The 13,931-nt window shown below is 57.8% G+C and overlaps 1 protein-coding gene across 11 annotated transcripts in view; it reads left to right on the top strand.

Annotated features, from left to right (window-relative positions):
• Positions 1-13,931, top strand: part of LOC105489269 (CTD phosphatase subunit 1) — an 84,299-nt gene that overhangs the window by 33,499 nt on the left and 36,869 nt on the right. For 10 of the 11 annotated variants that reach the window (XR_011617254.1, XM_071085817.1, XM_071085818.1 and 7 more), the window contains 5 exons: positions 45-135; positions 2,545-2,711; positions 3,760-4,815; positions 11,351-11,486; positions 11,645-11,851. Coding sequence is in view for 10 of the 11 variants with exons in the window: in XM_071085817.1 (XP_070941918.1) it covers positions 45-135; positions 2,545-2,711; positions 3,760-4,815; positions 11,351-11,486; positions 11,645-11,851 (1,657 nt within the window). In the remaining variant the exon portion in view is untranslated. The remainder of the gene's footprint in view (positions 1-44; positions 136-2,544; positions 2,712-3,759; positions 4,816-11,350; positions 11,487-11,644; positions 11,852-13,931) is intronic. The other variant, XM_011753990.3, reaches the window with a different exon arrangement.

Genomic DNA, 13,931 nt, shown 5'->3' with positions numbered 1-13,931 from the left:
ACGTGTCTCAGGCATGTAATCTTTGTCCTGTTTTCTTTTCCAAGGCTTTTTAGACCCCGAGAAGAAGCTTTTTTCTCATCGAATATTATCCAGGGATGAATGTATTGACCCGTTTTCTAAAACAGGAAACCTTAGGTATGTACCTGGCCACGCTCCTCACAGAGAACTCTTGCTGTTCGTTTCCCGTTTCAAAAATCGCATCTGGAGATTTAGAGCAGTATTTCTTTTCCTATTTCTTTTTTTTTTTTTTTTTTTGAGACGGTGTCTCGCTCTGTCACCCAGGCTGGAGTGCAGTGGTGCGATCTCAGCTCACTGCAGGCTCTGCCTCCCAGGTTCCCGCCATTCTCCTGCCTCAGCCTCCTGACTTAGCTGGGACTACAGGTGCCCGCCACCTTGCCCAGCAATTTTTTTTTTTTTTTTTTTTTTACTTTTAGTACCGACGGGGTTTCACTGTGTTAGCCAGGATGGTGTCTATCTCCTGACCTCATGATCCTCCCACCTCAGCCTCCCAAAGTGCTGGGATTACAGGCGTGAGCCATCGCACCCGTCCTAGAGCAGTATTTCTGTATTGATGTTTTTAAGGAATTTAACGTCCCCTCTCCAGTTTTCCTTGTTAGCCTCAGAGTACTTAGAAAGTTCCTTTCTAACCTGTACTCCCACTGTCTCCCAGGTTGCCTGAGCCCCGGTGCTTGTGCAGGGCCCCCAGTCCAGGCTCTGCCCCATCCCAACAGCCCCTCCCTGAAACCATCCTTGGGCTGGGCTTTTGCGTCTGTGGAGGCGGGGACTGTCATCCTCTCAGCCTCATCTCTGTCAGACGGCACCCATTCGAAGTCAGCCCGCCGCCTGACGTCGTGCATCTGTTTGCTTAACAACCCTGGCATGTGTGATCATTCTAGTCCCTTTAGCTCCAGGTTTTCATTACTGTGCGAAGACTTGTGGTTGGAGAGGCAGGAGGCAGGGGTGCGTCCCCACAGGAGGCCAGCTTTTGCCTCTGAGTATCCAGGGAATGACCAGGGCTCCTGGGGAACTCGGGGACTGGACTTTTGGGCCCAGAACCCAGGAGGGCAGGCGTAGGGACGGGATGGCATCAGGGACCCGAGTGGGCAGAGGAATGTGGATAACCCCACCCCACGCACAAGTTCAGCAGCTCTGTGGGGCTCCTGGTTTAGGGGCAGTTCTTGACGTCAGCGTCAGCATCTGAGGTTTATAGTTTTCTTAGGAGCTTGCCTGTGTTAATCCTACTGATAATTTATAAAATCCTAAGTCACATGACTTTTGCCCGTCTTTTTGCTTTTTGCCATTTCTTCCTTTCCATGAGCTCCAGAGCCTCCTCCTCTCAGCTCCTCTGAGCCTTTTTGACAGGGTGGCCCCTCCCTGCCCCTACGTAGAGACTTTTTTATATCCTTCTGTATTCTTTGGCGTTTCTTGCCCACTCTGTACGAGGAGTTTCCCCATTTCCACCCGGAAGTCCGTCCCTGCTGGTGCAACGCATCAGGTGTGGCTTGTTCTCCCGAGGAGCCCTGGCGGTCGCAGCTTCAGCTTCAGCCGCTTCCTGGCTCACGGTGGCCGCCGCCTCCCAGTGCTTCGGTTTTTACATTTAGGGAGTCCACGCAGACTGTGAGGCCTATGCAAGCTGATGTTAACTAAGAAGAGACTCTGAAAGTATTTACTTCAGAAACCTCCTTTTTGCTAGTTAGCGCCAGAGTGAGCAGATTAATCAGGGCTAAAGAGAATGAGAGGTGCTGTTAGTGACGTGTTAAGGGGAAAAGTCACCTGAAGGCAGAATGATAGGATCGAATGGGGACACACCCAGGATAGGCCCTAGTGGCGGGCACTGTGGTTTACATGGAGGTAGCTGTAGGTCCACTTAGAAATTCTGCATCAGCAGTAGGTCTGGTTTTTGTTTTTTTGTTTTTGAGATGGTCTAACTCTGTTGCCCAGACCTAAGTGCAGTAGTGTGGTCTCAGCTCCCCACAGCCTTGACTTCCTGGGCTCAAGCTATCCTCCCACTTCAGCCTTCTGAGTAGCTGGGACTACAGGTGCACACCACCACACCCGGCTAACTTCTGTATTTTTTGTAGAGACGGGGTCTTACCGTGTTGCTCAGGCTGGTCTCAGGCTCTGAGGCTCAAGCGGCCCTCCCAAAGCGCTGGAATTCCAGGCCTGAGCCACACAGCCCATCCCGGGCTGTTTTCAGAGTCAGCAAATTCTGGCCTTTAGGCTACACAGCCTGGTTTGTACAGGAAGTTTTATTGGAACATGGCCACGCCCACGCGGTTGGAGTTGGGTTTCATCCCTGTGGCCCTTCATGCCTGAAGTAGTGACTCTGGCGCTTTAAGAAACAGTTTGCGAACTCCGGCTTGAAGGAGAATCAGAAGCTGTGGAGAAGATGTTACTGAGGTTTAAATGTGACCCAAACAGAAAGGGCTTTGGGGCGGTTGGTGTCAGTTTCTGATGAACCTGCTGTCTGTTGGTTACATGTGGGTTAGAATCTTAAACTCTTTTCATTATTATTTTGTGTGAATTTTGCATTTTCACTTGTAGAAACCTCTTTCCTTGTGGAGACTCAATGGTTTGCATTATTGATGATCGAGAAGATGTCTGGAAGTTTGCCCCCAATCTGATAACTGTGAAGAAATACGTGTACTTCCAGGGCACAGGTGATATGAATGCGCCCCCTGGGTCCCGAGACTCTCAGACGAGAAAGAAAGGTGGGTAACCTCCTCCCTGATTCTCTAGAATTTACATTTGCTTATTGTTTAGCTCTTCTTATTTCTTATCTCTATTTTGACTGCTCTAAATTCAAGATACACTTTGATTTTTTATTTGTATTTCAATAGAGGTTATTGGATTTATGTATATAGTACTGGAAAACAGGATATTATGTCGTTTTGATTTGGGCTTTTAAAAAAATGGCCCTCACTTAAGCATTTTCCCAGTTGAATAAAAACTAAAGGATACTGTTTAACCTAACATGTGAATAACTCCTTTCATCCCAGTTTTCCTTAAACGCACGCCTGGGCCTCGGGCCATGGCATTCTGTAGAGAGAGCGAATGTGGGGGCAGTGGCTGTGCAGGGAAGAACCGTCCCCAGAGTGCAGTGTTCAGGCCCGGCGCTGGCTGGGCCCAGAGAGCAGCGTGGTTTAACCTGTCAGGCAGGCCTGCAGCTGACGTCCACCCTGTGAAAAGTTAAGTGTTTTTGACCCTTAGTTTTTAAAAAAAAAATATTTTGAGGCGTACATTTGCTGCTCTAGTCACTAAAATGGAACTTGGAGGTTGAAACCAGAAGAGAGTGGGACTGGGGTCACTCCTGTAGGAGGCCGAGGCTTTCAGCAGATGGCTGGGGTCAGCGTGGAGTTGCTGACCTTCCTCCAGACCGGGGCTTGGGAAACTGTGGCCACGCTGGCGTGAGGATCCTTCCTCCCCCAGATCCAGAGCTTTTTGAGTTGCCCACATGGTGCTTAAAGGAAATACTCATTGGAGCATTTTGGATTTTTCAGATTTGGGATGTTCAAGTGGTAAGTTTAACGCAAATACTCCAAACTCAGAAACACATTCAGTGTCCAAAACATCTGTGGCCCCATGCACTTCGGGTAAGGGGTGCTCACCCCGTCAGGCTCTTCACAGCAAGGTTGCCAAGGCCTGGTCTAGAGGGTGGCAGAGTTCACAGCCATGAAGAAGGGCGCTGCTTTAACTTGGAATGTTATTTAACGTTTAATGCTGAATCGCGGTAACTTTTCCTTTTGCATGCATATTTAGTAAATCATTCTTCTCGAGGCACCGAGATCGCAGAGCAAGCTCCGCCCGTGAGAGAGCCCGAGTGGGGAACGCAGGCCCCTGGAGTGGAGCCCAGCAACGGCCTGGAGAAGCCGGCTCAGGAGCTGAACGGCAGTGAGGCTACCGCCCCACAGGACTCGCCCCGCCCTGGAAAACCGGACGAGAGGGACACCTGGCCCGCTGCCCAGGCCCCCACCAGCAGTGGAGAGCTGGCAGGCACTCCTGAGCCCCAAGGATCCTGTGTGCAGGGTGGCCGGGCGGCACCGGGACAGCGGCCTGCCCAGGGTGCCACGGGCACTGACCTGGACTTCGACTTATCCAGCGACAGCGAGAGCAGCAGTGAGTCCGAGGGCACGAAGTCTCCCTCCTCCGCCTCTGACTGCGAAAGTGAGGGGAGGAGAAGCCGGCAGAAGCCAAAGGAGGAGGAGAACCCGGCTCCAGAGGGAGCCGGGGCGCTGGCTCAGGGCAGTTCCCTGGAGCCGGGGCGGCCTGCAGCACTGAGTCTCCCCGGAGAGGCCGAGCCCGGCACGCATGCCCCAGACAAGGGGCCCGAGCTGGGTGGGCAGGAGGAGGGCGAGCGGGACGGCCTCTGCGGCCTGGGCAATGGCTGTGCCGACAGGAAGGAGGCGGAGACCGAGTCACAGAACAGCGAGCTGTCGGGCGTCACCGCGGGCGAGTCCCTGGACCAGAGCGTGGAGGAGGAGGAGGAGGAGGAGGACACGGACGAGGATGACCACCTCATCTACCTGGAGGAGATCCTGGTCCGTGTGCACACCGACTACTACGCCAAGTACGACCGCTTCCTCAACAAGGAGATCGAGGAGGCGCCGGATATCCGCAAGATCGTGCCGGAACTGAAGAGCAAGGTGCTGGCTGATGTGGCCATAATTTTCAGTGGGCTGCACCCGACAAACTTCCCGATAGAGAAGACGCGGGAGCATTACCACGCCACGGCGCTGGGAGCGAAGATCCTCACTCGGCTGGTGCTGAGCCCCGACGCCCCTGACAGGGCCACGCACCTGATCGCCGCGCGGGCTGGTGAGTGCTGCCTCCCTGGGCCCCGGGCATGGTCAGGCCCGCCGTTCTCCTTGCAGGCACTCCTTAGAGCTGGCATTGCTGTTCATGTCACATTCAACTTTTAGAAACGTTTCCCAGAATCACCATCTTTTAAGAATAGATCATGACGTTGGGTGAAATTCGAGTTTGGGCACGTTCATGCTTTCGGACCACAGTCATCACGCACAGTGTTGGGTGGTGTGAGTTACTCACGTGCGGTGTAGAAAATTCAGCGCTTCTCCCTGGAGTGAGCCATGGCTGGATTGGAGAGCAGGGAATCAGCGATGGGGCGAGTGAGCCATGGCTGCATTAGAGAGCAGGGAATCAGGGATGGGGCGAGTGAGCCATGGCTGCATTGGAGAGCAGGGAATCAGCGATGGGGCGAGTGAGCCATGGCTGGATTGGAGAGCAGGGAATCAGCGATGGGGCGAGTGAGCCATGGCTGGATTGGAGAGCAGGGAATCAGCGATGGGGCGAGTGAGCCATGGCTGGATTGGAGAGCAGGGAATCAGCGATGGGGCGAGTGAGCCATGGCTGGATTGGAGAGCAGGGAATCAGCGATGGGGCGAGTGAGCCATGGCTGGATTGGAGAGCAGGGAATCAGCGATGGGGCGAGTGAGCCATGGCTGGATTGGAGAGCAGGGAATCAGCGATGGGGCGAGTGAGCCATGGCTGCATTGGAGAGCAGGGAATCAGCGATGGGGCGAGTGAGCCATGGCTGCATTGGAGAGCAGGGAATCAGCGATGGGGCGAGTGAGCCATGGCTGCATTGGAGAGCAGGGAATCAGCGATGGGGCGAGTGAGCCATGGCTGGATTGGAGAGCAGGGAATCAGCGATGGGGCGAGTGAGCCATGGCTGGATTGGAGAGCAGGGAATCAGCGATGGGGCGAGTGAGCCATGGCTGCATTGGAGAGCAGGGAATCAGCGATGGGGCGAGTGAGCCATGGCTGGATTGGAGAGCAGGGAATCAGCGATGGGGCGAGTGAGCCATGGCTGCATTGGAGAGCAGGGAATCAGCGATGGGGCGAGTGAGCCATGGCTGCATTGGAGAGCAGGGAATCAGCGATGGGGCGAGTGAGCCATGGCTGCATTGGAGAGCAGGGAATCAGCGATGGGGCGAGTGAGCCATGGCTGCATTGGAGAGCAGGGAATCAGCGATGGGGCGAGTGAGCCATGGCTGCATTGGAGAGCAGGGAATCAGCGATGGGGCGAGTGAGCCATGGCTGCATTGGAGAGCAGGGAATCAGCGATGGGGCGAGTGAGCCATGGCTGGATTGGAGAGCAGGGAATCAGCGATGGGGCGAGTGAGCCATGGCTGGATTGGAGAGCAGGGAATCAGCGATGGGGTGAGTGAGCCATGGCTGCATTGGAGAGCAGGGAATCAGCGATGGGGTGAGTGAGCCATGGCTGGATTAGAGAACAGGGAATCAGCGATGGGGTGAGTGAGCCATGGAGAGCAGGGAATCAGCGATGGTGTGAGTGAGCCATGGCTGGATTAGAGAGCAGGGAATCAGCGATGGGGCGAGTGAGCCATGGCTGGATTGGAGAGCAGGGAATCAGCGATGGGGCGAGTGAGCCATGGCTGCATTGGAGAGCAGGGAATCAGCGATGGGGCGAGTGAGCCATGGCTGCATTGGAGAGCAGGGAATCAGCGATGGGGCGAGTGAGCCATGGCTGCATTGGAGAGCAGGGAATCAGCGATGGGGCGAGTGAGCCATGGCTGCATTGGAGAGCAGGGAATCAGCGATGGGGCGAGTGAGCCATGGCTGCATTGGAGAGCAGGGAATCAGCGATGGGGCGAGTGAGCCATGGCTGGATTGGAGAGCAGGGAATCAGCGATGGGGCGAGTGAGCCATGGCTGGATTGGAGAGCAGGGAATCAGCGATGGGGTGAGTGAGCCATGGCTGCATTGGAGAGCAGGGAATCAGCGATGGGGTGAGTGAGCCATGGCTGGATTAGAGAACAGGGAATCAGCGATGGGGTGAGTGAGCCATGGAGAGCAGGGAATCAGCGATGGTGTGAGTGAGCCATGGCTGGATTAGAGAGCAGGGAATCAGCGATGGGGCGAGTGAGCCATGGCTGCATTGGAGAGCAGGGAATCAGCGATGGGGCGAGTGAGCCATGGCTGGATTGGAGAGCAGGGAATCAGCGATGGGGCGAGTGAGCCATGGCTGGATTGGAGAGCAGGGAATCAGCGATGGGGCGAGTGAGCCATGGCTGCATTGGAGAGCAGGGAATCAGCGATGGGGCGAGTGAGCCGTGGCTGGATTGGAGAGCAGGGAATCAGCGATGGGGCGAGTGAGCCGTGGCTGGATTGGAGAGCAGGGAATCAGCGATGGGGCGAGTGAGCCGTGGCTGGATTGGAGAGCAGGGAATCAGCGATGGGGCGAGTGAGCCGTGGCTGGATTGGAGAGCAGGGAATCAGCGATGGGGCGAGTGAGCCGTGGCTGGATTGGAGAGCAGGGAATCAGCGATGGGGCGAGTGAGCCGTGGCTGGATTGGAGAGCAGGGAATCAGCGATGGGGCGAGTGAGCCATGGCTGGATTGGAGAGCAGGGAATCAGCGATGGGGCGAGTGAGCCATGGCTGCATTGGAGAGCAGGGAATCAGCGATGGGGCGAGTGAGCCATGGCTGCATTGGAGAGCAGGGAATCAGCGATGGGGCGAGTGAGCCGTGGCTGGATTGGAGAGCAGGGAATCAGCGATGGGGCGAGTGAGCCGTGGCTGCATTGGAGAGCAGGGAATCAGCGATGGCGTGAGTGAGCCGTGGCTGCATTGGAGAGCAGGGAATCAGCGATGGGGTGAGTGAGCCATGGCTGGATTGGAGAGCAGGGAATCAGCGATGGGATGAGTGAGCCATGGCTGGATTGGAGAGCAGGGAATCAGCGATGGGGTGAGTGAGCCATGGCTGGATTAGAGAACAGGGAATCAGCGATGGGGTGAGTGAGCCATGGAGAGCAGGGAATCAGCGATGGTGTGAGTGAGCCATGGCTGGATTAGAGAGCAGGGAATCAGCGATGGGGCGAGTGAGCCATGGCTGCATTGGAGAGCAGGGAATCAGCGATGGGGCGAGTGAGCCATGGCTGCATTGGAGAGCAGGGAATCAGCGATGGGGTGAGTGAGCCGTGGCTGGATTGGAGAGCAGGGAATCAGCGATGGGATGAGTGAGCCATGGCTGGATTGGAGAGCAGGGAATCAGCGATGGGGCGAGTGAGCCATGGCTGGATTGGAGAGCAGGGAATCAGCGATGGGGTGAGTGAGCCATGGCTGGATTGGAGAGCAGGGAATCAGCGATGGGGTGAGTGAGCCATGGCTGGATTGGAGAGCAGGGAATCAGCGATGGGATGAGTGAGCCATGGCTGGATTGGAGAGCAGGGAATCAGCGATGGGGTGAGTGAGCCATGGCTGGATTGGAGAGCAGGGAATCAGCGATGGGGTGAGTGAGCCATGGCTGGATTAGAGAACAGGGAATCAGCGATGGGGTGAGTGAGCCATGGAGAGCAGGGAATCAGCGATGGTGTGAGTGAGCCATGGCTGGATTAGAGAGCAGGGAATCAGCGATGGGGCGAGTGAGCCATGGCTGCATTGGAGAGCAGGGAATCAGCGATGGGGCGAGTGAGCCATGGCTGCATTGGAGAGCAGGGAATCAGCGATGGGGTGAGTGAGCCGTGGCTGGATTGGAGAGCAGGGAATCAGCGATGGGATGAGTGAGCCATGGCTGGATTGGAGAGCAGGGAATCAGCGATGGGGCGAGTGAGCCATGGCTGGATTGGAGAGCAGGGAATCAGCGATGGGGTGAGTGAGCCATGGCTGGATTAGAGAGCAGGGAATCAGCGATGGGGTGAGTGAGCCATGGCTGGATTGGAGAGCAGGGAATCAGCGATGGGATGAGTGAGCCATGGCTGGATTGGAGAGCAGGGAATCAGCGATGGGGTGAGTGAGCCATGGCTGGATTGGAGAGCAGGGAATCAGCGATGGGGTGAGTGAGCCATGGCTGGATTAGAGAACAGGGAATCAGCGATGGGGTGAGTGAGCCATGGAGAGCAGGGAATCAGCGATGGTGTGAGTGAGCCATGGCTGGATTAGAGAGCAGGGAATCAGCGATGGGGCGAGTGAGCCATGGCTGCATTGGAGAGCAGGGAATCAGCGATGGGGCGAGTGAGCCATGGCTGCATTGGAGAGCAGGGAATCAGCGATGGGGTGAGTGAGCCGTGGCTGGATTGGAGAGCAGGGAATCAGCGATGGGATGAGTGAGCCATGGCTGGATTGGAGAGCAGGGAATCAGCGATGGGGCGAGTGAGCCATGGCTGGATTGGAGAGCAGGGAATCAGCGATGGGGTGAGTGAGCCATGGCTGGATTGGAGAGCAGGGAATCAGCGATGGGGTGAGTGAGCCATGGCTGGATTGGAGAGCAGGGAATCAGCGATGGGATGAGTGAGCCATGGCTGGATTGGAGAGCAGGGAATCAGCGATGGGGTGAGTGAGCCATGGCTGGATTAGAGAACAAGGAATCAGTGATGGGGTGTAGTGGAAAAACTCCAGGCAGGAACAGGATGCGGGGCCCTCAGTTCGCAGGTAAAAGGTTGACAAACCCTCTGAGTTAGAAAACTAAGTGCAAAGTTTTGGCTGAAACGTGCGTAGAAGGACACGTTGTGGCTGGGAGAGCGGAGGACAGGCCTGCTGTCTCCTGATGGTGAAACCTGTCCCAGACGGGGCAGGCCGCTCTGACACGTTGAAAGTTCTGCCGAATAAAACAGAACCTTTCAGCGATAGGTGAATCTTGAAGGAAGACTTGCACCCCAGTGCTTAAAAAACCCAAATATCTCAGTATTCTAGTTATTCTATGAAAATGCTCCCATAAGCACCTGGATTTTCCCCGAATGAAGATTGCCTAAATCACTTCAGGTTCTGCTCCTCCAATCGCGCTTCCTGTCCTGGCGGCGTTTCCTGAGAGGGCTTCTCAGTGCGTGGCCCCGCCTCCAGGGCTCAGGGTAGCCTTGTGGGGTGAGCTCATCCCTGTCCACGCACGCTCCCTGACAGCAAGTGTGGTCTTATTTGAGGCCACGCCTCTAGTCTGTGTCACGTGGTGTTGGACATGCATGTGCTCAGTAAAGCGTTTGAATCAAGGGTACATGGAAGGCTCCATCTCAGTGTGAAATAGGCAGGTGCTGGCTGCAGGGCAGGGGCAGGCTTTCCGTGGAGCCCAGCGAAACCCTTGATCCCCGGAGAAAGCCAGGCCCTGGCCTCCCACGGGCAGTCAGGCCCTTCTCTCCTGAGCGTGGAGCCGGGCCAGGCCACGGTCCTCTTTGGCTCCTCAGGTGCCTGTCTGCCCTGCCCCATGTCTGCCCAGCTCCTGACCCTTCTCTCCTGTGCATGGAGCCAGGCCAGACCGGGGTCCTCCTGAGCCCCTCGGGTGCCCATCTGCCCTGCCCCGTGAGTGCCCAGCTCCTGGCCCTTCTCTCCTGAGCATGGAGGTGGGCCAGGCTGGGGTCCTCCTTGGCCCCTCGGGTGCCCATTTGCCCTGCCCTGTGTCTGCCCAGCTTTTGACCCTTCTTTCGCTTTCCTTCCTTCCCCCGGAATTGTGCTCACGTTTCTTTTTGCTTCGGTGTTTGTGGCCTCACTGTTGAGGGCCCTTCCTGAACACATGCTCACGTCACCTGCTGTGCCCAGCTCCTCATCTGAGATCCACCACTTCCCACCATGGCTGCTTATCCCTGGCCTGGGAGATGGGAACCTGCAGTGGGCAGCCCTGGTGGGGTGCAGCCGAGTGAGGGCCCTGGGCTCTGGTGGGGTGCAGCCGGGTGAGGGCCCTGGTCTCTGGTGGGGTGCAGCCGGGTGAGGGCCCTGGTCTCTGGTGGGGTGCAGCCGGGTGAGGGCCCTGGTCTCTGGTGGGGTGCAGCCGGGTGAGGGCCCTGGGCTCTGGTGGAGTGCAGCCAGGTGAGGGCCTTGGTGGGGTGCAGCCGGGTGAGGGCCCTGAGCCCTGGTGGTTGCAGCCGGGTGAGGGCCCTGGTGGGGTACAGTCTGTTGAGGGTCCTGGTGGGGTGCAGCCGGGTGAGGGCCCCAAGCCCTGGTGGGGTGCAGTTGGGTGAGGGCCCTGAGTCCTGGTGAGGTGCAGTTGGCGTGAGGGCCCTGGTGGGGTGCAGCCGGGTGAAGGCCCCAAGTCCTGGTGATTACAGCCGGGTGAGAGCCCTGAGCCCTGGTTGGATGCAGTCGGGTGAGGGTCCTGAGCCCTGGTGGGGTGCAGTTGGGTGAGGGCCCTGGTGGGGTGCAGCCGGGTGAGGGCCCTGGGCCCTGGTGGGGTGCAGTTGGGTGAGGGCCCTGGTGGGGTGCAGCCGGGTGAGGGCCCTGGGCCCTGGTGGGGTGCAATTGGGTGAGGGCCCTGGTGGGTGCAGCCGGGTGAGGCCCCTGGGCCCTGGTGGGGTGCAGTCGGGTGAGGGCCCTGGTGGGTGCAGCCAGATGTGGGCCCTGAGCCTCCAGTGCTGGCCAAGACAGCCTGACGCAGCCGGGTCTCCCGCAGGCACAGAGAAGGTGCTGCAGGCGCAGGAGTGCGGACACCTGCACGTGGTCAACCCTGACTGGCTGTGGAGTTGCCTGGAGCGCTGGGACAAGGTGGAGGAGCAGCTCTTCCCGCTCAGGGACGACCACAGCAAGAGGTGGGTCCTCGCCGCACCCCGCACATCCCTGCCAGGCGTTCCTTCGCCAGACAGCTGTTGGTTCACACACCTAGGCAGTGCCCGCCAGGTGTCCCTGGGTGCCTGCTCTGCGTCGCCCGGACGCCCCGCTCATGGCCCTTGTTCTGTTCCTCCGACAGGGAGAACAGTCCTGCAGCCTTTCCCGACCGGGAGGGTGTGCCCCCCACCACCTTGTTCCACCCGATGCCGGTTCTTCCCAAGGCCCAGCCTGGCCCCGAGGTTCGAATCTACGACTCCAACACGGGGAAGCTCATCAGGACGGGCGCCCGGGGGCCCCCAGCGCCCCCCAGCTCCTTACCCCTCCACCGGGAGCCCTCTTCCTTCAGGTACATGGCGGCGCAGCCACTGCCCCCAGCTAGTGAGGGCTCTTCAAGCTGCTCTGGTCCGTTGGGGGGATGGCGCCAGTTGCCCAACGTGAGGGCGGGTGGAGGCTGCAGACGGTGACTCCCGCTTCCACCTTGTGGGAACGCCGCCCCCACTGGCTCTCTCGGGTCCTTTTGTTCTTCTGTCCTCTCTTGGTTCCCAAAACTGAAACAAAACCCTACAACCAGCTTCTCAGATGTTGTCCAGGCACCTGCATGTGCACACCTGTGGCCGCCCCGCAGAGCACTCGGTCCTGGGAACACTCAGCAGAGAATGGGCAGAGCAGGGCTGGTTTCGAGCCCCCGCCCCCGTCGCCTCGCCGGCTGCTCTCTGCCGGCTCCACGTTTGTTGCTCTGCCAGACCCCGGGCTGCCGTCTTTGTTTCCACACAGAGCAGGCGCAGGGGTGATGGCAGTGGCGGTTGGCAAACAGCACCGTGAGGAAGGGAAACTTGACTGGACTGGAAGGCGTTGGTAGCCGGGATCTGTGCTGCCCTGGAGAGGGGAAATTGCAGGCCCCGGGGGATGCTTCCTGCGCACGTGGCCTCTGTGCCTGTTTACCGGTGTGGACCGGAGATCAGCCCTCAGCCTGAGGTTGTGGCCCCTGCAGACCCCATGGGACATTCTTGGAGATTTAAATGAGTCTTTGTTCTGTGGTTGTTGCTTTGAAATTCAACCAAAAGTTTAACTAGATTAAACTTGACCCGGGCGAGGAGCACCTACCAAGACCTGGTGTGTGTTCACCCCTGGAAGCCCTCTGACAGGTCACAACGCCTCAAATCCTGCGACGGGTGCAGAACGCAGGCTGCTGGAGGGAGACGGGTGCTCATGGTTAATGGGGAGATGGAGAGGTACGACTTGGTGTCCTTTTCGAGCCCTTGCAGGATCCAGCACTGTCCCTGCGTGGGGACGCTGAGGCCCGGAGTGCATGGCCCTCCCAGGTCAGGAGCAGGGGTGGCCAGAGCGTGGCCTTTGCACAGTGGGCGGCAGCTCCCGAGCCTGGGTGGGCAGGTGAGTGAGGAGGCCCCGCCAGGCACCACGACAAAGCCCAGTCAGCTTTCGGGAGAGGCCACTCCCTCTGGAAACGCGCTCTGGTTCCTCCCAGGTTTTCTGTTTTTAGATTGTGTTTTGTCTTTTGTGATTCTAGAGAGTAGCGTGTGCCCCTTTCGGCTGATTTCACAGCCCTTGAGGTCACGGTGGGGAGTGTTGCTAAGAGGAGGAGTCGGGTCGGGCGACTGGGAGGTGGGCAGGTGCAGGGTGGCTTCCTGTGCGGCAGCCTGGCAACGCGCTGGGACCTGGGGGATGGGGGGTTGGGGATGAATCCGAGGTTCTCCATTCTGATGACAGGGAAGAGGGTCCCCAGCCACACAGTGATGTGATGATGTCATCCCGAAGGATAGGAAGACATTCTGGTGACAGTGTCACCTCCCGTTGTTAGGAAGGCGCTGGGTGGTGATGTCATCTCCCATCGTGTCGTCCTGGTGACGATGTCGTCGCCTGTCATTAAGAAGGCGTCCTGATGGTGACGTTGTTTCTGGTCGTGAGAAAGGCTTCCTGTCCGGGCTGGTTGGGCTTTTAACACGAGGTGTCTTTCCAACACTGCTGCTCTAGCTCCTCGGGGCCGACAGGCGCCTGCAGTTCAGTTTGTTTTTGATGCTGACGACCCACAGTTGGCATCAGGCCTTGAGTCTACGGGCTCATTCCCTCGTCTGAGGGTTGCCCTCATCTCTGACCCCCAGGCCCCTCACCGTCCAGCTTGGCCACAGGGTTGGGGGTCCCCAGACACAGACTTTTGCAGTTTTCATCATCTGCTGAATCAGCTCACGAAACTTTGGAAAACATTTCACTCAGCAGTACCAGTTTATTTTAAAGGCTCAAGAACAGCCAAATGAGGGGGTGCAAGGGGCAGGGTCCAGAAGGGCCATGAGCACGGCGCGTGTCCCCCCGGAAGCTCTGCGTCCTTCCGTCTGTGGCGAAGGCACGGCTGATCCCACCCACTACCCACTTGCTCCTGCAAAGCCTTCTGGTGACCAGCCCTGCCCTGA

The sequence above is a fragment of the Macaca nemestrina genome, chromosome 19, assembly GCF_043159975.1.
Source record: "Macaca nemestrina isolate mMacNem1 chromosome 19, mMacNem.hap1, whole genome shotgun sequence".
Classification (NCBI taxonomy): domain Eukaryota; kingdom Metazoa; phylum Chordata; class Mammalia; order Primates; family Cercopithecidae; genus Macaca; species Macaca nemestrina.
The sequence above is the reverse complement of the archived record's forward strand: the minus strand, read 5'-3'. Positions and strand labels throughout refer to the sequence as shown.